Source organism: Pipra filicauda, unplaced genomic scaffold (genome assembly GCF_003945595.2).
Source record: "Pipra filicauda isolate LSUMZ 115617 unplaced genomic scaffold, ASM394559v2 scaffold137_size4652046_pilon, whole genome shotgun sequence".
Lineage (NCBI taxonomy): Eukaryota > Metazoa > Chordata > Aves > Passeriformes > Pipridae > Pipra > Pipra filicauda.
Genome location: NW_024103851.1, coordinates 699,272 through 721,819, shown reverse-complemented (window position 1 = coordinate 721,819; position 22,548 = coordinate 699,272). Strand labels below are relative to the sequence as shown.

The 22,548-nt window shown below is 35.0% G+C and overlaps 1 protein-coding gene across 1 annotated transcript in view; it reads left to right on the top strand.

The window, feature by feature from the left end:
* CNTNAP2 (contactin associated protein 2) overlaps positions 1–22,548 on the top strand; it is a 1,021,678-nt gene that overhangs the window by 597,359 nt on the left and 401,771 nt on the right. Inside the window, exon 10 of the mRNA XM_039378395.1 lies at positions 20,303–20,474. Within this exon, the coding sequence (XP_039234329.1) occupies positions 20,303–20,474 (172 nt within the window). The remainder of the gene's footprint in view (positions 1–20,302; positions 20,475–22,548) is intronic.

The following is a 22,548-nucleotide window of genomic DNA, read 5'->3' as shown; positions in this document are numbered from 1 at the left end:
GTCTGAAAATTATTTCCATTCTCGGACTCATGCAGCAGATACCTGCATTAGTAAACTGCCTTCCAAAATCAAAGGCTCGTGCAGAAGTACATTTAAGGTAACTATTAAACCTGGATGCTTCTTACAGTTATGAATTAGTAACTGTGAATGGTAGGCTCAGTTTATGTTTTGCTTGTTCTCACTTTATAGAACCTTTTATAAGCCATTATAATAACAGAACAAAATGTAGGCCAGTCAATATTTGAGATGTCCAACCTGGGAAAAAGGACTACCTTCAAGTACCTCCTAATGTATGATAAGGCGTCAACATGAGCATTTTATCTACAAATTATACTGGAAATGAAAATTCAAGCCAATTTTGGTCCCACAGAAGTAGTATAAATGTCAAAGCCTTTTTGCTTTGATCACTGAAAGCAAACTTGAACACATACTGTATAAAATACAGTATGCATACCTTGTATAAAATATGTAGATTTAAAAGGTAATGATCCCACAGTTAAGCAGAAAGTGAAATATGAAATTTTCCCAATATTCTTGTGAGAATGAACTATGTGTTCATTCTCACCTGACTGTGAAATAAATTGCTATGAATTTACAGTAAAATCTAAATGTTTCTGTATTTTTAGGGAAGCAGACTGGAAGCTATTTTCGGGAAGATCTTGAGTTAAAGATTCTTCATTTAATGACAATAGACACTAGTGGAATCTATATTGAAGGGAAATATGGAGAAATAGTAGTAATATAGTTATGATATGTGTCAGTTGTTGGTAGTAAATATCCATTTGTAATGACCTTACTTTTTAAAATTAAGTTCAATTGTCAAGGTTTCTAGATTGATATCCTTGACCATGTCAGTTTTGTTAACTTGAAATCTTCAGCCACAGTTTGGGCCTCCCTCCTAATTTCAGTTCAAAACAGTAGTTGTGATGCTCAGCACTGATGCACATGCATCATGTGGCATAGAGCATACATCTTGCGTTGCAACTGAACAGCCACCTTGGCATTCGCTGGATCTTACTGGTTTTTCCTCCCTCAATGCTTAATAGAAATCTTGTATTCTTTCTTCCCCCCCCTCCTCAAGTCCACACAGATAAATTCCATATAGATTGTTTGCCCAGTCCTTCTCCATCAAATGCTCATTTCTTTCATGCAAGTCAAACGGCAACATTTCATATAATACAGTAACTCCTTGGCAGAACCACAAACAGCTGACCCTGAGAGGAGTCTTGCACTTATATTCTTCTCCTCTTTTGCATTGTTTGGTATATAATTGTGAGTCTTTAGAAACTCGACTTTTCTTGGTTCTGAGTTCTCTTGACTTACAGAGAAACTTTTAAATATATAACTTTGAATAGTTCAAAACATAAAAGAAAAAAAGAGGTTTTTAGCACTAATCTGAACATTAGCATTTTTTGAGGGAGAGAAGTGTTTTCTCAACACTTTCAATGTCAATTCAGTAATTAACACCTTCCTCCTCAAAAAGTCAGTCAAACTAATAGAGATTCCATCTATCCATCTATCTATCTATCTATTTATCAGTGTTTTAGTGGAGGCTATTTGTAACTTCTCTTACTAGAGTTATCGTATTATGAGCACCCACAGCATTAAGAGAAATAAAAGAAATCTGGTTTCTTGCTCTGTTTTAAATATCTGAGTCTCTCATCTCCAGTGCAGAAAAAGAACTGAACCCTAAAATGAGCTGTTGATTTTTGACCGCACCTTATAGATTAATATTATACACCCAAGACACTTCTATTGAGTGCAAGTTTGAGAGAGATTAAAAGGAAATCAAAGGTCTTTGGGGGTACTTTTAAAAAGATATAAATGTTTGCATAACAAAAAAGCTAAAGTAGGTCCTTAGTAAGCTAAGTAATTTTATTCATATTAGGTTTTATTTATCTGTGGTTTTCTTTTTTTCCTTCTCATGCTTGACCTGGAGTTTAAATGAAAAATACTGCTGAAATATAACATTGCAATTTTGTCCATCACTTGTTTTGTCTACTGAAAAGTTGTCTCATTAAAAAAATTTAACAATATTTTAAACACTAAACTCAAACCAACATTATTTTACAGAACTTCTTGTAAACTGTACATTGAATACTGGATAAATAGTTTCTTCTGGGCTATTTTTATAGTAAAGGAATCAGAGAGTATCTTCTTTTATCATCAAAGGGAATAAATTAATATTGGTAAAACAAGAAACTTTCATGTATTCTGATGCATCTCTGGCCTGGAGATACCTGGGACTCAGGAGACTTAGACAGCAGCTGGCCTAGCAGAACTCACATTTTATACTAGAATCTGTCAGATAACATGCAAAAAGATGGAAGTATGGATATACATAAAACAGAAGGGTTGTGTTGAAACGAGGAGGAACCAAGGGATCCAGTAATACCTAGTTGCTGCAGTGAAGGGACATTGGGAGTACCTAAGTGAAGAAACATTGACAGGACCAGATAGCCCTTACTAGAGAGTTTTAAAGGTAGTCAAATATGAGAAATAAACATTAACTGATTATTTAGCTCTCTTGTCAACCCATGTTCTAGAAGTATAGAAGCTGGGAAAAGTGACAACACTTATTAAAGAATAACAGGAAGGATCTGACGATAAATCTGATTTCTGAACTGGAAGTAAATTAATAAAAATCTGATTAGATATACAAATAATTTATGGATGAAACGAATCTATGTGGTTCTTGCAGAGGAGCTCACAGCTGTTCATACTAATCAGTAAGTATATGGATAAACTGCAGTCCAGCTGATATATCTGAATTTCAAAAAAAGCTTTAAACTAAGTTCCTTATCACAAGTTCTTCAAGTAACTGAGCTGACCAGCAATAAAAATAGGAGTTAGTACCATTATATAAGTCAATTATGTCTCCTCACCTTTTGAATGTTGTGCCCATTTTTATATGATCAGCTCATCTCAGAAAGATATAGTAGAAGTAGAAAAGGATTATGAAAAGGGTGACAAAGCTGATCAAGACTTATGTATGAGAAGAGATTAAGAACAGAAAAAACTTCTCATCTTGATCTTGAAAGAAGGATGTGATCTAGTTTTGTAGTCATGAATGGCGTGGAAAATGTGCATAGGAAATGACTATTCAGTGTTTCTCACATGCCAAGCATTAATAGCATGTTTAAAATGAATGCAAGTATATTCAAATGCAAAACACTGCTCCAGATGAGATCAGTGTAACTGGCTTCCAAAAACAATTATGTCCCTTCACAGAATATCAATAGATATTAAATACAAGTAAAGTGTGCAAACTGGTTCAAGTAGTCCCTTTATTGCACATTAAAAGAATTCAGGGGAGTATACCAGTGGATGCATCACCCTATCCTTGTTGTGTTCATACTTTTTTTTCCTGAGATTCTACTGCTGGTCACCTTAAAGACCATAGCATTATTTTTATATTTGTTCAGGAACAAAAAAATGAAAAAAAAGGTTGGTATTAGAGAAAATAGGAAGTAGTAAACAGAAGGGAAAGATATCTGTGAACTAGGGAAAAGAGAATTTGCAAAAAGGGGAAAAGATTAAACACACATAAAGGAGAGTACAGACTTCAAAGAATGGTGAATAAATACATGGTAATGGAAATGGGAGAAAATCCTGTGTATCTGAATAGTGGAAATTCACAGTAGTGGGGAAAAGGTTTTATTGCTTTTTCTTTTTTATTACATGCAGAGTCTTTGCAGGTCACCGGGATATGGTAGCACATTATGCATGCCTTAATAAGAGACTATGACTCTTTGGTGATTGTTTTCTCATGTGCTCAGGGCCTAATCTCCAGTCAGGGCTATTCATTTATATGCTGGGGACTCCACTTGTAGTATGATGTCAATCAAATAGCTGTGTTTCTGGACAACTAGAGGCATCTCTAAAGTTCAGATTCTGCCAAATTTAATAAGACAGTGTCAAGTATATTCATCTCAAGGCTTATTCCTTTTAATCTTCCTGTTTCTAGATTTAACATGAGTCTCAGGACAGAGTAGCTCAACTGAAAACAAAAATGACATGTATCTCTTTGTGCAGGGTAAATCCTTACCAAATTGTCTGTAACAAAGCCTTGCATTTTAAACATGAGAAGCAACCTTGTTCTAAAATTCTTATTAACTTTATTTTTTACATTATTTACTATTCACATTACCAAAGTCCATAAGGGAATAGTCCTTATTACCACAGAAAGTTCTTCAAAGTTTAGTGTAAACTGCTATCAGAAGTCAACCTAAGAAGCTTTTTAACTTATGGAAGAAAGAAGAAAGTTCTCATATGGTAAGATGTCTTTCCTCTACTAAAGTTAATGAAGGCCAATTAAGAGTAAGTGCAGTTGCAATGTCAGTATACTTTTTTCTTTTCCTTTTTACAGATCATTCATTTGCCTTGATACAGTGCTCTTTATGCAAATATGTAAACATGATTAATCATTATGAATTATCAAAAAAGAGCTTGAAAGATAAAACTTTCAGAAGAATGTCTAAAGCAGAGATCAGCTGTGCAAGTTGGTTCCAAGAACACAGAGTTCCATAAATTAGGGCAACAGTGAGCAAGTAATTAGATGCATTTCCTAGGGATGCATTTCCTACCCAATGTGCATGTGCAAATGCCCTTAAATGCAGCTATGCACACAACTTACCAGTAAAATTTGCCAGTAGTACTTATGCAGAAAATACCAGAACAGAACTTTGAAAGCTTCTGGGAAAAGAAGGCTGAGGGAAAGATATCCGCAAGGTCAGAAGTTTTGCTTTAGTCTTAGCAATATCCATTCTTGCTAATAGATATCCCAGATATCAAAAGTATCAAGTCTCACCTGCCTAAGGAAACAGGTACAGACCCAATATTCATACCACGGTTTCTACAGAGGATGGTAGTTTTTTGCAGAGGCCAGTCAGCAGACATCCCACAATGAAGCCTGTTAACAGTGTCCTGTGAAATAAATTGAAGTAAAACAACCCAGATAAAACAGGGCATATTATTCATCCTGGGACTAACACTATAATTTTTATCAGAGTAATTATTTTAATTAACTGTTCATGTTGTCACATAATCATTAGACAATATTTTTAATGGCATTTTTAAATATACACTGTTAAAATTCAATACTGGTGTCAAGTCAGAAGTCTGCATGTTTTATGACATTTTCAATATAATTTTACAGTAGTAACACTGTAGAATCCTGAGGGAATGAACCCAATAAAAAAAGCAATCTGGAAATGTGGCTAACAGATTGGTTGTGCATGTTATTCTGTTGACATTCTTTACACACTCAACTTAATGGGCAGAAGTACAAAATTTCCTGCAGGAAAAGACAACAGAATCTGTGCCAGTGTCAAATTCCCAGTGTTAATTAGAAAAAAAATCTGTAGTTATTTGGAAATAGAAGTAATTGAACTTAATTATGGAAATGTATTTAAGACTTTTTGCATATTTTTTTCATTTTTTGTTCTATCAAAGAACTGCTAATACAATGGCAGAGAAGAAAAGGGAAATAACTGTTAATTTTTTGTAATCTAACATTATCAGTAAAAATTTTAGGCATATTTTCCTAAGTTTTCTAAGTTGCCAAGAGGCAGCTATAAATCTACAGTGTTAAAATTCACCTTTGAAACCTTCCTCACACTTTCCTACTTGTGCTAAAAAAAATTTAAAATATGTTATCTCTCCACAGACACTTAAATTTGAATATTTGTGGTCTAGATACTGTGTTATTTAATGGAAAGAAAAACTTTAAACTGTTAAAAGGTATATTCATTATTAAAATATTCTCTGCACTAGCAGATGTGGTATCTTAGTTATGGCTTAGAAGCAGAGGGTTGAAGGTCATTGTCTTCTGTTTGCCTCAATCCATGAGGTAGATATTTAAGCCAACAGATTTCAGACCATTTTCTCTACATACACATATCTATTACCAAAAAATGTCCAGCACCCTAAGCCTGACTTTTAATCATAGGGAAAATTTAAAAAAAGCACCCAAACAAACAAAAAAAAACCCACCTCTGATTATTAGTAACCATAGAAAAGAATTGGAGAGCTCACGAAGCAGCACCCATCATCTAATCCTGCAAGAGCCACAGTTAGGTTTGAAATTTCCTATGCATCCTGGTAAAAGGATCTTATCCACAGAGGAATACCTTTAGCCACTCCAGAGAGATCTGCCATTCCAGTTAGCTGAGCATGCTAAGTGAGCAGGTCAAGGGGAGTCACTGAAGAATTTAAAACCTCTGGGAACACCGGCCTTCCTTGTGTCAGATTCAGTCTTGCTGTGGCAATTCAGTGCTTCACAAAAAGGTGAAAATACATCAAAGTCTACTGATATATCAAAAAAAAAAAAAAAAAAAAAAAGACTCTAAGCCCATATATGCCCTTGTAGGTTACCAACAGAAGCCCTGAAACACTGTATTAGTACAATAGGAATATGGTACAAACATGATGAATAAACAGCAATCGACTTTTTTCAGTTCTTCTTAATAATATCAAAAATTTACGCACCAAAAATCACGTTACAACCTTCATTTATAACTCCAGAATCACACTAAGCTGTCATATGATTTCTTCCATTAATATATCAAACTCCATTTTAAAACACTGTGAATCCCTTTACCCCATTATCTGACTTGTCAAGTCCAGAGTTTCCCTCCTTGAATGATTAGGAAATATTCTCTCTCTCTGATCTACTTGTGTTACTGAAAGTAGAGGGTGTAAGGGAGACGGGACAAAACAAATATGTGTAAATTTATATTAGGTGTACATTTGTTGTAGTGAACTTCAAAAAGTGGTCCTTGTCAAAAAGAGGGATATGAATAATATTTTGGGTGACATTATTGGCATAGAAATCTATATTCAGTAATTTGGTTGAATATTTTGAAGGTAAACATTGCTTATGTCTTTGCTGCCTTGCAAATATTTTTTAAGGCAGTAGAGTTAGAAAAATGTATAGGGAACATCTCTGATCATTTTCCTCTAAAAGATAATGCTTGTATTCTATAAATACAATTCAGATTTCACTATAATATGAGAAGGCAATATTGTAGTAAATTTGATAGCTGAATTTTTTTAGGTTTTGGTATAGTTACCTAAGTTTTTCAGAACACATTTATAAATTAGGGTACTTGATTTAGGTAAGTTTGTAGTTTTCAAATAATTATATTGTTTTCCAAAGTTTTTCTTCTCTTGGATAGCTGCTATACAATTCTTATAATGCACTTTCTACTGTCTTTGGAAAATTGACCTTTGACTCTTCAGCCATTAGTTCCTTGCTTTGTGTGTATCATAACATTTTCTTATGTTTCATTTGTGAATTGACAGAACTGAATGATGTGTCTTTTTAACTCGTGAGAATGTGAGTTCAGAATGTGAGTTGAGAATGCAGTGACATAATGAAATAACAGTTTCTGCTTATAAGTCATCAGTATTAACTTTGATAGCTGTGGTAAGCTTTGAAATGAGCAGGTTGTACCTCTCCATTTATATCATTGTATTTATTATTTATTGTTGTGGGTTTTTTCTTGGGACCATTGCTATCCAGTATTTTCTCTGTAATGCCTCATTTGATAGGCTTCAATGTCTTTCCAAATAAGTAGCTGCTTTTTATCATTGCCAATCAGATCAATTTCGTGCAATCTAGTTGACATGACTCATAAAAATTCATCCTGCCAAAGCTCTCTCCTCTTTCCTGAAGCCTGGCACTGCTATAATTTTTGTAATTTTCCAGTTTTCTGTATTTTCCAGTTATGAACAACCATCTTGACATTACTGTAAAATGGATATGTGAAAGATCCATGACAATAACTGAACGTTTTGAGTGCAGTTTCCCTTCTATATATATATGTGTATATGTATGTGTGTATGTCTTATCTGCAAGTTTTTACGAAGCTCTGAATGCCTGTGAATTACAGAAGCCTTCACTATTTTCATGGTTTAAGTGGAGGTACTTTAATTCTAAGGTAAATCTAACTTTTTAAAAAGAAATTAACTGCTTTTTAATTATAAGTTGACTCTTCTAAAAGAAATCAGATGTCTGTAATGGTTCTCTGGATAACAGAAGACAAAGTCATTCAAACAGTATAATCTAATCATTCTTAACTGGAGTCCAGGTTAAGAAATTTCTGACTTTCTGTTCTTATAAGTGCTATCAATTACTGCCTTTCTCTGACCTTATTGTCTTAAAAATAGACCTCTGATAACATTGCTTCATTGTGCTAAAGTGTCCTTGGATTTCAAGGTTAAACATTAATGATTAGTAAATCAGGTTTCTTACCGAGATGCATTTCTCTCAAATGTACTGCCCGGTCAAACTTGGAGAATTACAGTCTTGTTGTACATACAGTTGCTTGATGGTGGCAATATTCTGCTTTCTCTCTTCACTTTTTCTCTCCTTTTTACTCCTGTCATGCATAGATGTGGAGGCAAATTAAATACATATATTCCCATGAATGTCTTTCAGATTAGAATTGGTCTTAAATTAGTTCTTTTCCCTAATGAATATTACAATGAACATCAAAATTTACAAAAATATTCCTGCTTACACAATGTGCCCCATGCCTTCTAATCCAAAAACACAGCTTTGTGAGTGCTGACTTCTGCAAATTGCCAACATGGGAACTAAATCTACTATATGTAGACATATAGAAATAGGACCTGACTGTAACTGGTACTGTACAGAAGCACATTGATTTCTGATGGTGAGAAAATGAAGAGTGAAATGCAAATATGTATTTCTGTATGAAGCAGTGCTAAATGGTTGTTGTCATTTCACACGGATCTCTGACTGCAATAAAAGAAAGACTCTATTTGTGAGGAATCCCCAAAATGGTACATTTCCAGTTTTTCACTTGCATTTCAAATCCTCCTTACAAAATATTTAAGTTAAAAATGCAAAAAGAAAAGTCAGAACTCAGGGTATGTGATCTGAAAAAGCCTAGAAATTACATGCCTAGTCATTTGCAACCTGTCCAGGTAATTTGTGTCAGTATTGTTTGAGTCATTATGTTCAAGGCTAGCTTTCATGTGTGATAAGGACTTCACTACTTACCATCCTCTCAACACAGACAAATTTTGCTGATAATAAAGTTAGATAGGATGTAGCAGCTGGTCTCCTGTGCTCTGTTGCCTGCGCTATTTGAAGCCACATTATCAAGACAATGCTGCCTACAAGATAGGAAGGTAAATAATTTGAGATAATAAGGCTTTTACATTAAACCTCTGCATATGTGGACTTACATGTGTACTCACATGATTTGTTGAGTAAGGACTTGTGGGATTAAACTGCAAATGAAAAAACATTCCTCTTTTTTGCAGTGACATCTGTAATTTTAGCCACACAAAACCCTATATGAAGTCAGCGGAATAGTTTAGATTCTCTAAACATCTTTATTAGTTTTCCAAGAGGTGCTGAGTGATTTTTTTTTTCTTTTGTGCTCATTTGATTCATATATATGTTGTTTTGGGCACTTTAGATACAAAATTCAGAAACCTAGTCTTTAAGAAATTCGTAAAATCCAAGCCATAATCAGAGAAAATCCTTTTTAATCTTAGTCTCTTTTCCAAACCAAGTAAATCTTTAAGTTTTATTTCCAGCTCGGCTGAAACCACAACACCACACAAGACAGGAAATGAAAAGGACTGGAGACTGACATCCCTGTTTTGCCAGCTGAATAACAGCGACTGCTAAGTTGTTGCCTCTTTTCCTCATTGGCTCAAAATCAATATTACTTTGGTTTAGTGACCGAGTCTAAGAGTAACAGAAAGAGTAGGAGACACTGAGGTTAGATGTAATTTCCCCGTCTTCTTTTATCACTTTCTCTCTCAGCACCTTCCCTCAGATGCACTCCATACTCCTTTTAACTACCAATGAGTTATGCTGCTTAAAATTTCATGTTTGTAGCAGACCCCTAAATAGAAAAATGTTTTTAATGTTAGGCACTATTAAAAATACTGTGAAGTCCCAATCTAACAGCCAGCAAAGAACATTGTACAGATGAAGCAGACAATAGGGCAATTTACATTATAATCAATTTTCTTGTTCTTTCCCAGTAGACAATAAAGAGTGTATGTATATAAATGTCTGGAAATTAATGCCATTCATACAGCTCTGGGCTTTTTGCATAGTTTAACAGATCTATTTAAATACTTTATATTGTTTAAAAGAAACTATCAATAACTATAGGAAAAAGAGAACACCTCAATGAGTTCAAATGCAAAAAGGAAACAACACGCCAGGCAGAAGCAGGAATGGGTTACCCAAGAGAAATTTCGCATTGCTCGGTGTTAAAGCTGGGAAGACCAAAGCTCAGCCGAGGTTGAAGTTCCAAGGGTTTAGAGAAGGTCGATCCAGTTATTTCTTGAGGGAATATGACAAGAAAATAAAAGGCAACAGACACAAGTTACAACACAAGAAATTCTGATTAGATATGTGAACATATTTCACAACCATGTGAGTGATCAAACACAGGAAGAGTTTATCCAGATTGGTTCTCAAATCCCCAGTCTCAGAGAAAGTAAACTGGACTGGACACATCCCTAAGTAACCTGCCCTAATTTGATTGCCTCTGAAGAGCAATTTGGATCAAATCACCTCAGAGGTCACCTCTAAATGAAATTATTTTGTGATTTTATAATAATTTTATTTTTCATAAATGACTGTAATTTCGGTCTTTATTTTCACACTCTCTGAGGCATCACTGAAGAAGCCAGTGCCAATACCAATGAAAGGTAACTGCCTGATACCTGTTAAAGATTTTAGCTGAGCTTCCATTGAAAGTAAATATTTTCAAATTCATCCACCATAACTTCTCTGGTTATTTATAAAATTTAAGAGTATGAATATAACATTAAAAAAGAACCCCAAATTTCAAAAGTTAAGATTTCTTTTATATTTGGGTAGCTGTAATATTCTTTGTGTAGCTTTCCTCAACACACTGAATTACTCCACTCATTTTGATAGGAATCGTTCAGCATTACAGTAAGAGGAAATCCATCCATCTTGGATGTTGCATATCAATAACATTATTTTCCCTGTATACTTTACAGTGTATATTTCCAAGAAAACAAAGAATAAATTTTCTTTCAAGAAAATAACCTTTTTTTTGGGATATCAGTCAATCAATATCACTCATCTTAAAGCACTTTCAAAAGATGACTTAATAAGGTTAAGACACTTTATCACAGTCCTGTAACTTTTTATTAAAAAAAACTCTCATTGACTTTATGTTGGGTCACTGTTGAGTCACTACTATGTTGGATCACTGTTGCTATGCCTGCTGTGCTTTTGAACAGACAGGCAAGATGTTTAAGAAATCTCCTTCATGTCATTAAACTTGATTTTTATACTTGTAGGAAGAAAGAAGGATTATTTTGTGGTTTAAATTTAAAGTTTCATTCAGTTCTTTTGAAAATAAATTACCTGATTGGATTTTTCTATCATTATTTAAAAAGACAGGATATTGAACTTAAAGTAATTTCTGTAGGTACTTTCTACACATTTTCTATTGTACATATTCCTTGTTTTGAGTGAGCAGACTTGTAACAGACTAAAGATTGGATGAACTGAGAAAGTAGAAATGCACCATAATCCAACAGCTGGAACTCTTTTCAATAATTTTTGAATTGTACATTATGAAAGATCCATTTCTAAAATGTCAATATTTTCTTTTTTTTTTTTTTTTTTTTTTTGAGAGAAAGAATATCAAGTTAAAAAAACTCCATAAGTTAAAAAAAAAACCCCAACAAAATGGTGGTCCTTTCTAACATTGAACTCTTAGGATAATAGACTTTTGTTTCTTTCTGCTTAGTGAAATGTTTCCACTCCTAATAGCTTTACATAATTATGGAGATAACAGAAAATAGATTTTGTTGTTATTATTGTTGTCTGGAGTTAATTCTCATTTATTTTATGGATTTCTTTCTAATATTAATATGGCTTGAATATGCACTACTATGTGAGTGGTTTCCACTTATAACAATTTTAAGGGTTGTTACTTTTCGCTTGAAATACAGCTACAAATTAAGTGCTATAGATAAATTAGCTCAGATTCAAAAAGGCAACAATGTGTGCATTTACACTGTAGGGATTCTTTGATATTTCTTTTCAGATTTGGAAAGACAATCTATTTCTATATATCTATTTCTAAATAGGAATGAGAAAGTTAAATATAGTTTTAATCAGGACCACCTGGAAAAAAACCAAAAATCAAGAAACAAACAACAACAAACTCCATTGAATTAGGCAGGAATTTGAAGGGTTTAACGATGACAAAATCAACTCATTTCTTGAGAAAAAGTAAAAAAAGATAATACAAGGGAAGCAGAACAGCAAGTCAAATTAAAGATCGAAAATTATCTGTGCACTGAGTAGATAATACCTGACTTATTTCTGTTGTGGTTTGAACAAGTATCACTTTTAGTATTTAAGTGTATTTTTGACACTATTTTACTAATTTTTTTTCCACTTATGCTTCTCATTTTTAGATGCTACCATAAACTGTTAGCAATATTTAATCTTTTTTTCTGAGCAGACAAGAATTATGTTTCAGCTTCTCAAATATCTGGGCACAGTTTTGTCCAATCTACAGAAGAACTTCAGAGATAACCATAAAGGAGTAGAAGTCGTTATGTTTCACAGTCATGTAGCTGGAAGAGACATCAGTCTCACCTGCCACGTATCTAAAGACGAAATCAGTAAAACCAGTCTTATGCAATGATTATATTTGTTCTCATCCATCACCAAAAAAAATTGTTCATTTTATGGCAGTTTAGTAACTGTTGATGTATGCCTGTGTTTGTAATATCTAGTACGGCTCTTAGGGAAACTAAGTCTGCAGGAGCAATTTTCAAAGACACTATTATCACACTTGGTTTGCAACAAGTCTTTTTCCATTAAATATTTTTAACTAAGAATACTAACAGGTAGTCTCTTTTCTAAATATAAAAGTCTTTTTAGATTATCAGATAATATTTCTTTTCTATTTTAGTATTAGTTGAAATAGTGTGTGAAGTTTAGTTATTTAAACAAATAGGTATTTAGGACGTCTTATTGTATTTATTAAGACTGAAATAATTTCTTATGAACAAAAATCATGCTTGTGTTCTACTAAATTAGTTAAATTTGCTCCCTTTGGCAATATAGTACACGTATGTTTTAAAAAAGTTACATCATTATGTGATCTGAGAACAGAGGTTCTATGAGCATCTTTCCTCCTAGATGAGGTTGGGTACAATCTGCCAGACAATATCTCTATTTGGGAATGACATGGTCTGCATGTTTTGCAGGATAGGACTTTGAAAGAAGGAGAGGTATCGTATTTGTAATTACATCAGGGTAAAAAAAAAAAAAAACCACAAACAAACAAAATGGTGAAAGAGTACCTTTGGCATGGAAAAATAAAGGGAAAGGAAAAAGATGTCATAGTTAAAGGTGAGATATACATCAGTGCCCATTGCAATTCATTTCAAACGCCTGAACTGGTACTATTACTTTGCAACCTGAAAGCCTGAGTTACAAACCTGCTATTTTCCAACAGGAAGGCCCATATATATTTGAATACTTCAAATTCTACGGTCGCACATTTGGAAAAGTGCCTCAAAACAGTTCTTAAGTGTACGGCTGTTCACACTAAGTTCCATGGCAGTCTCAAAAAAGCACTCAACAAAGTTGGTGAAAAGAGACAATTACAATGTAGTCATAGAATCATAGAATCAGCCAGGTTGGAAGGGACCTCTGAGATCATCAAGTCCAACCCTTGATCCACTGCCACCATGGTTACTAGACCATGGCACTAAGTGCCACATCCAGTCTCATCCTTCCTTTTTTGCTGTCAGTAGTTTTCCTGTGTACTGTTAAAGATAGCCTGCCTGGTTTTTGGTTTTGCTTTTGTCAGGGGACCTTCAGAACTGTATTCCTCTTTTTTTTTTTTTCTAGGCTGTAATCCTAGACATTTAGTATCTTGTAAAAGAGTATTCTTGAAACTTGTTTTGTGGCTTGAAGATAGTCTGTTCACAAATAGTTGCTCAAATTTTATCTGAGTGTCTTTTGGGCTTTTTCTTATCTGCCTGTTTCTTTCCTCAGTGACCTACTTATAAACAATACCAGTATAATTACGTGTTCAGATAACCTGTTATGACATGACCTCTTTCTATGGTTTGGTCACCTAACCCTAGAATTTCTCTGGCACATGGTAAAGGAAATTGGTAGTGCTATATTGGTATTCTTTGCATCTCAGCTAGAGAGATTTTTTTTAAAAATTCAGTCTCATCAAGAACTGTTAGGTACTGAATCAGTGTCAATACACCAAAGTAAAATCTAACTGAGGGTTAAGGAATGACAGCATACAGAGAGACTAAAAAATCTCAGTACTTTTCCAGAACTGGCTCCAATTCATAAACAGACAGCTGGTGATAAAACATTGTTAGAGAAAAGGGTATGGCTGAAGACCAGATTTCCAGAAGAGACAAAAAAAATCAGGAATCATACCACTGGTAGAAAGTGCTGCCAAGTCATGTGAGATTGTGTTCATAGAATCATACAATCATAGAATCAACGGGGTTGGAAAGAGACCATCAAAACCAACCCTTGATCCAAGGGTTAAACTTTTGTTAAACTTTTTCATCATACTACAATTTACATGTACAGAGAAGATTCTGTGAAGTCCACTGGAGACTTCATTAATGCTAGCATGTTTTACCTAGGGCCTCATGTGTGTCCCAGGAGTGCTAGAAGCACATCATCATCTTATTCTAAGCTCTAGCATTAGTAAACTCAATTTTTCTCTGTGTATAGAGACATATTTGGGTTTTTAAGGTTACTAATTTGCATTTGTTGGGATAGAATACATTGCCTTGCATTCAACCTCTGTATTTCTGTATATGCAACACAATGAAGGCAAAATAAAGATTAATTTATTAGAAAATTACTTATTCAAGAAGTTGGTAACTTTCAAACACAAACAGAAAAATTGTAGTCCACATTCTGGTTTGCCTTACTGCAATCCACCAAGCTGAAACTCTGAACTTGTGTTTATTTTCATCTTTGTTTTCATCAGTATATGTTTCTATAATTTTCAGAACAGTTCTTACAGTTGCTAGAAATGAGATTCAAAGGTCTTGGCAAACCCTATCCTTAGTCCTCATATTCCCTAATACAGAAGGATGACTGGAGTTAAAACAAAGGCATTACTCTGTTGAAACCTCCTTTAATAGTTTGGTATTTCTTCAAATACTTAGAAACTATATGTGTGTGTTTTTAAGCATTTCTGTAGTTTTACAGAGATGCAATGAAATAAAAAAAAAAATTCTATTCATCCCTTCTGCAATTTTTTTGGTTTATTTCATGATTTTGAAGCAGGAACTTTCTACTTTTCCAATGTTATTGCCTGTCTTCCACTTCACACTAAGGGCCCCATTCTGGTTTGACTGAAACAAGGATAAAATACTACAGTGAATTTGGGTCAGTAGGTGGATTGAACTTTCTTTTCAGTGTTTATTCCTGCTTATTAGCATGTGAAAAATCAGCTGATCTTCAATCTAAGTATGTTGTTAGGCACTGAATTTGAGTTTTGTTCCATGGGTTCAGAATAACATCTTTCAACTCTGTTTGATGTGTATAGAAAATTTGAATAACTTGTTACTTGAATGAGGCTGTGCTGCTATTTATCCTGACCAATACAGAATTTTTGTCCTGACCAATAAAGAATTTTTTTTTCCTTTCTCTCATTCTGCACAGCAGGGATCCTGGGTATATAATTGAAATACCCTACCAATATAAATCACTATCAGAATTAAGATCAGTCACTTTTTCTATTGATTACTAGATCCTGCATCTACCCATGCAACTAGCTGAATACAATATAGTCTACCAGTTAGATATCTAAGATAACAGTTACTTTTTTTTTTTATTGAGGAGTATTTTTTCTTTTAAAGAAGTAAAATATCAAGTACCATGTCTATACAAGCATTGGCCCATCATTAACTTACAAATGAAACAAAAGAAAAAAATTTATAATGCCACAGAAGAAAAACTGTCTTCTTGTTACAATAAAATTTGCATTACATTTCTAGGAAAATCTGATTGTTTAATATAGGGATACTAAATAATATCAAAATGTACATTCAGACCCTGGTATGGTATTTCATTCTTTCATTTCAGGCCAGATCTCAGAAACAAGTAGTTTAAATCAGATGTTTAAAGAGACATTCTGACTGTATGTTCTTCCATTATTATACCATGGACCTGAACGTATTCTTCCTTCAACTTCCTTTCTTATAATGCCTTTGATAGAACATTATTCAGCTGATTGGAAGAGAGACATAATAGACCTTGACACTGGAAAAGGAATATTTGTTTTTAATTTCAGAAGTGTTTTATTATACTGTATTTGTTTGATTTTTTTTATTTTAATATATTAAAGAGACTTCTAACATAGAAAAGAGCATGAATTAAAACTATAGATTTTCTGATTTTTCTTGCAAGTTTGAAATAGGATCAGGAGCTGGATAAAGAGTTTTGACTGTTCTGTATTTGGTAAGTCAGAATGAAGTCCTGGATACAAATTTTATCGAATGCAAGAAAATTCAGATTTAATCCATATCTGACCTTTGCAGGATAATCCATCTCTTTGTGGTCTTAAAATGTGAAAAATAAAACTGTAAGATACAGATTCTGTATGGAAAAAGTCAGAAAGATGTAGAAATTACAGGATAACAGAGTTTACCTGACTTTAAAATGCATTTGTAATCATAAGCATGAACATTGTTTTAAATGTCTAAACTGCATTTTATGTGCATTTTGTAAATGTACATAGTTTGTTGTCAACAAGAAGATCAATACAGTACTGTCCAAATTGTTCATTCATTATTTAGCTTTTCTAGTGACACCATTACTGTCAGCTTTGGTTATAGAACTTCATTTATTTAAAATTTCATTCACTGTGGGAAGGATGAGGAAGTGAATCATGTCTCAATAATGGAAATCTGGAAGGAGAAGGTGTTGTCATGTGTATTGAATTAACAGCTACAAGGTAGTAGGTCATTTTGAGGTTTATGTTTCAGGCAGAAGTGTTGCTCAAATGATTATCACTGGAATTATCTTAAGTATTCAGGTCCCACCAAAATTAATGGGCATTAAACTAGTAGTTCAAAACCAGTGTAGGTTTTATATACAAGGCTTATCTGGTTGCTTTTGAAATTATCTCTGCATAATTATCTGTTACAGTATAGCATGACTGAAATGCCCTGACACCCAGTCAGCCTCACAGGCAATTTATGCAACGTGCTGTAAGAATGCATAAACCCTCCCACCCCCATCCAGTTTTCTTACATTACTAAAACCAGCAAATGGAGTAGCAGCAAGACAAGAAAAAAAAAAGATATAAGAATGAGAAAATTACAGTCTTCATCCATTGATAGCTACAGCAAAAATCAAAATCTCAAGATGACTAATGCTTAGTGTACCCTACTCTCTTGAGTAATAGAGGAAAGCCTGATTTATGTAGTTCATATGGAGCAGCTGCCATCTCCAGCTACTCCATCCCATGACTCTCTCCTTCTCCAGTCAGTGAATGCAGGGACCTGGGGTCTCCACCACGGCTGAGGGACCCAGCTGCCACTTTCCTGTCTGCAGCTTCAACCAGTAGCAAAGCACAGAGAGCGCCCTAGAGAGCAGTAATAACTGTGCACAAATATTGTGTATGCCAAGAACTGATACTTAGATGCAGTGAAGCTGAGAATCACATATTGGAATACCTCTGTGGTTTGTTCTTGAATGCTATCAAGTGCTAGTAACAATTTGCTTAAATATATTGTTAAAGCTGATAATACATTTGTAACTTAGATATCTAATTCATACTCTTTATGATGTGAAGAGTGAATTGTGGCTCTTGGTTTTGATCTACTTTTCAGTTAGTGTTTGAAGGATGGTGGATAATCTTTCATTGTATTCAGATATATCTGTATAATTTCTCTGGCTTTGCTAGGTTTACATGAACATTGCTAAGAATTTATCCCAGGGTTGGTAACTTTGAATTTAATATTAAAAACGAAGGAATTGTGGAAGTGCTCTGAACTGGAAGATGATATGTAGGTTTCCTGCACAGCTCTGCTGATGCACTGAAGATCTAAATGGCCATGTGCTTGGTGTTAGTTTGGGGATTCTTGTTTGGAAGCAGTTATGGGGAACGTTCAGTGACAGTTTAAAAAACAGACAGTTATACTGCAAGAGTGACCTGCTTAAATATAATTGGAGAAAGCATCTATTAGGAAAATGCAAATATTGTGCTTGCATCCTCCAAACAACAGAGAATTAACTTGCACTTTTGTCTCTCTGTACTGTTTTCTGTAAAGTCTTTAACAGTTTAATCAGTTACTGGAAAAAAAACACTTGAAAAAAGTTGGAGGCAGATTTCTGAAAGCCCTGTCCCCTTTTCATCAGATAGGTCACTAGTCAGTGCACATGATGGCAAGACAAGGTAAATGATGTCCCTACAACTTGATTTTTCTGCCAGTCCAAAATAAAAATGAGGTTATTATGCACTAGTTAGGCATTTGGGGGATTCCTAGGAGCTTTCCTTCTCCACTGGATGTGTATTAGTGTGAGGGGTATATTTGCCTTCCTTGTAGAAGTGTATGACTCCTTGCAATTTTACTCCAGATGTGATATGACCCCAAGGCAAGCCTTTGCCTAACTCCTTAAAGTACCTGTCAGAGCAAACTTTTAGCTTTGTCACCGCTTAATTACTATAGCATCTCTGATTAATTCTGTACCACCATCAGTGAACTCTGAAGTAAATGTTTACTGAAGTGAGTAGGGGAAATTTAGGAGCTACCAACAGTAAATTTAGATGATGGGCAAGGTTGTTTCAGAAAACCTTAAAAAGCATTACTGATTATATGAATGCTCTGGCAAAACCTTTCAGTTAAAATGTGACTTGATTATATTTTGGGAAAGACTTACGTTTAACTTGGGGTTTTTTTAGTGCCAAAGTAGACATCATCTGTCCTCAAGCCACAGTTCCTTGTTTCTGTCCTCTATTTATTGCCCTCCCTTTCAGCCAATTCAACTGCTTGTGTGACATGTGATAAACTGTGTTCAAGAATGGAAGTTAAAATTATGTTCATTCCCTTTTTTTCCTACTGCTGTTCAAAGTATTGGTTTGATAATCTGTAATTCTCCTGTCTCCACAAATGGTATTGAAAAGGCAGTAAGGCATTGCAGATAGACAAGTTGGCTGGGAAAGTGGGAGAAGGAATGGGAGCTGCATAATCTGTCTTAGCTACCAAAACAAATGTGTGTGATTTTTTTCCCCTTGACAGACAAGTACTGAGTGGCTGGTCATCTACCTAGCTGAACTCTGCTACACCATTATGCATTTTCAAACTTTTTACCTTTTTTTTACCAATAAATTGTTGTTAGCCCCTCTCTCTTCCTTCCTGATCTCATGGACCTCTTGAAGAGATTCTGTCTAAATTATTTTCTTGAAGGTTTTTCAGGGAGGTCATTGTTAAAGATTTATAAGTAGTGAATGAGGCTCTCCACTGTCTTATCGAGGACATTTTTCTCAAGTAAATTGACACATTCACTTCCGAAGGGCATTCAGTTAGACAATTGCATACAAACATCCTCTGTCTCCTTGCCTTTTAGCCTGAGCAAGACACTAATTCATTCTCATCTCTTATAAACCACCTTCAAACAGACAAGAAAATAAATGTATTCAGAGTAAAACTGAAAATACTACAGAATGTCCTCAGATTCCTCAGAAGTGGTCCAGGATATTAGATTTTAGGACTATTTTCAAGTTTACAGAAAGTTTCCAATATAAATGTTCATTGCCCATGAACAAAAAGACAGTGACAAAAAGAGGAAACCTGGTTCTAGAGAAAGCTGAACTGGAAATTCACTTCATGGTATATATGGAATATATTTTTATTCAGAAAAATCAGAGAAATTGGAATGTGATTCCTAAAATATAGCAAGGAGATAAATCCTTTTCCTATTCCCTTAATATTTGTATGAGAGAGAAAGAATGAGAAACAGCAGCAGAGAACTGGAGGAGGAGAAGGGTAAGAGAAGACTTCCACCTTTTAGTTGATCATCAAAAATTAGTTGATCATCAGCTGTACTATAAAAATTCTTTCAGGCAGTTGCCAATTACTTAACAATATTTCCATGTTAATGAATAACTGTGTAATAAATCATTGCCACATTGTCTTTTTTTCCTCCCTCATCTAGAAAACATCTCTCTTTTCCTATGAAAAAAACCTGGCTTAAGTAATAGTATATGCAGTTTATAATGCTCTTTATTTTGGTACTCTACAGGGTTTCCTGTACAGATGAATGACTCAGATCACTCGCTACTTCAGCATTCTTTTCAAGGATGCATGCAGTTTATTCATGTGGATGATCAACTGGTGGATTTGCACGCAGTGGAGCAAGGCCAGCTGGGAAGCTTTGCTAATGTCACCATTGACATGTGTGCCATTATTGACAGGTAAGTTGCAGAGAGATCACCCATAGTATGGTACACTGATATGTCCTGCATATTCTAAAAATATACAGTGATACAGAAAAGATGGTCCTGACACTGTCAGTGATCATGTCAAGGTGGTCCTACCTTTTTAGCAGTGGGAACCAGGCTTAGGTGATGGAGAGGATGGCTTTAAATTGTAGACTGTGTAGGGTGCAGTGGAAGGCATGTCTCAAATCTCCCCACTCACAGGCAGAGGAGGAGGTGAAAAGTTCTTGTAAGCCAGATTCATCCTGCAGATCAATAATAGGGCTGCCTTGAATAGAGGAAACTCTTCACACATTTTGTCTGTTTCTTAGAGTGTTATGGAGATCTTTTTGCAACTAGAAGTTGTGCTTCCTGGCTTCAGTGCCTTCTGGATTCACTGAATTCCTCAGAGAACTAAAGCAGGCCCACATGTTTGCGTATCTGTGCATGTGCATGCTCAAACTTCATTAAAATATTGCTTACTGGGTTTGCTTGTTTGTTGGTTTTTTCCAAACTGAGAAGAGTAATTCAGAATTAGGGCAGCCTTTTCCTCTGAGCCCTACCTTTTCATCCACTTATGTGTTTTTATTTATGTTGCTTCTGATTAATAGTTTTTTGTTGGCAAAAAAAGAAAATACTAGGAAAGACAGGGAAAGAACAAGTAGCCCAACTCCTGAATGCAGGCAACATGGCTTATCATGAAAATTACTTGTATATTAAACCCATTCAGCTGAAAATCTGAAAATAGCTTTTTTAAATACAGCTATGAAAGAAGCAAAGAGTACAAGATCATAGAACCCTAGAATAATTCAGGTAAAAGGCACCTACTGGAGTTCATGTGCTCCAAGCCCCATTCAATGCAGGGCCAACTTCAAAGCTAAATCAGGTTACTCAGGGCCATGCCCTGAATTGACTTCTGAATATCTCCAAGGATGAAGATTCCACAAGCTGAGTAACTGGATATCATCAGCAAATATCTGCTTGGTAAAGAAGCGCATGCGCTTTTCATTTCCTACTGTACATTAGGAGACTCTCAAAGAGATAGATGCTATTGTAAAAAATGAAGTATGACATGCTGCTTTGGTCTTGCAAAATGTCTTCTCTTCCTGAAATGTAAACATCCATTTGCACTAAACAAGTTGTGGTGAGTTGACCATGGCCAGCAGCCAAACACCTACCCTAACTTTTGCTCTCTTTCCTCTCCTGGGAGATGGGCAGAAAACCAGAAGGAAGGTGAAAAGACTTGTGGATTAAGATGACAGTTTAATAAGAAAACCAAAAGCTGCACAAAAAAAAAAAAAAAAAAAAAAAGAGGAATTCATTCACTACTTTGCATCAGCAGGCAAATGTCCAGCTGCTCCCTGAGAAGCAGGCCCTCAGCACGTGTAATGGTTGTTTGGGAAGAGAAACTTCCTCCTCCATTCTCTTGAGTTTTTATTGCTGGGCATGATGTTGTACGGTGTGGGATTTCCTATGATCAGTTTGGGTCAGCTACCCCAGCTACGTTGCCATCTAAATTCTTACCCACCTTCATCCTCCTGACCTTTATGGGGAAGAGTGTGAAGAGAAAGCCTTGATGCTGTGTAAGCCCTGCTCAGTAGCAGCCAAAACAGTGGTCTGTTACCAACATGGTAACAGCTGGGAAACACAGCACCCATGGGCTGCTGTGAAGATTAACTTAGTAACTTCATCCCAGACAGACCCAGTATACCACTTGAGTAATGTCAGTGTTAAGGAGCATGCTTTGTGGTGTACCACTGAGTTGTTCTGGCATGTCAGGCTACCTTATATTGCTGCTCCTCATGGCCCTGTTGAAGGTTGAAGTCATAGTGAAAAGAGGAAGTGACAAGCTGCTGTCATAGCCATGGAGTTGGTTCTGTCTCTTCACGCATATCTGAAATTAAAACGAACTTCTGTGGTTAGTATTTGGCAGTTTGAATTGCTTGGTTTTATTTTAAATATTTGTTTTTTGGAAATGTAAACTAACTTGGAAGAAAGAATGTGAAGATACAGCTAATTAAGTCTTTGCTTTTCCCCCAGTGGATAAATCTAAGCTTATGTGGCAGTTTGT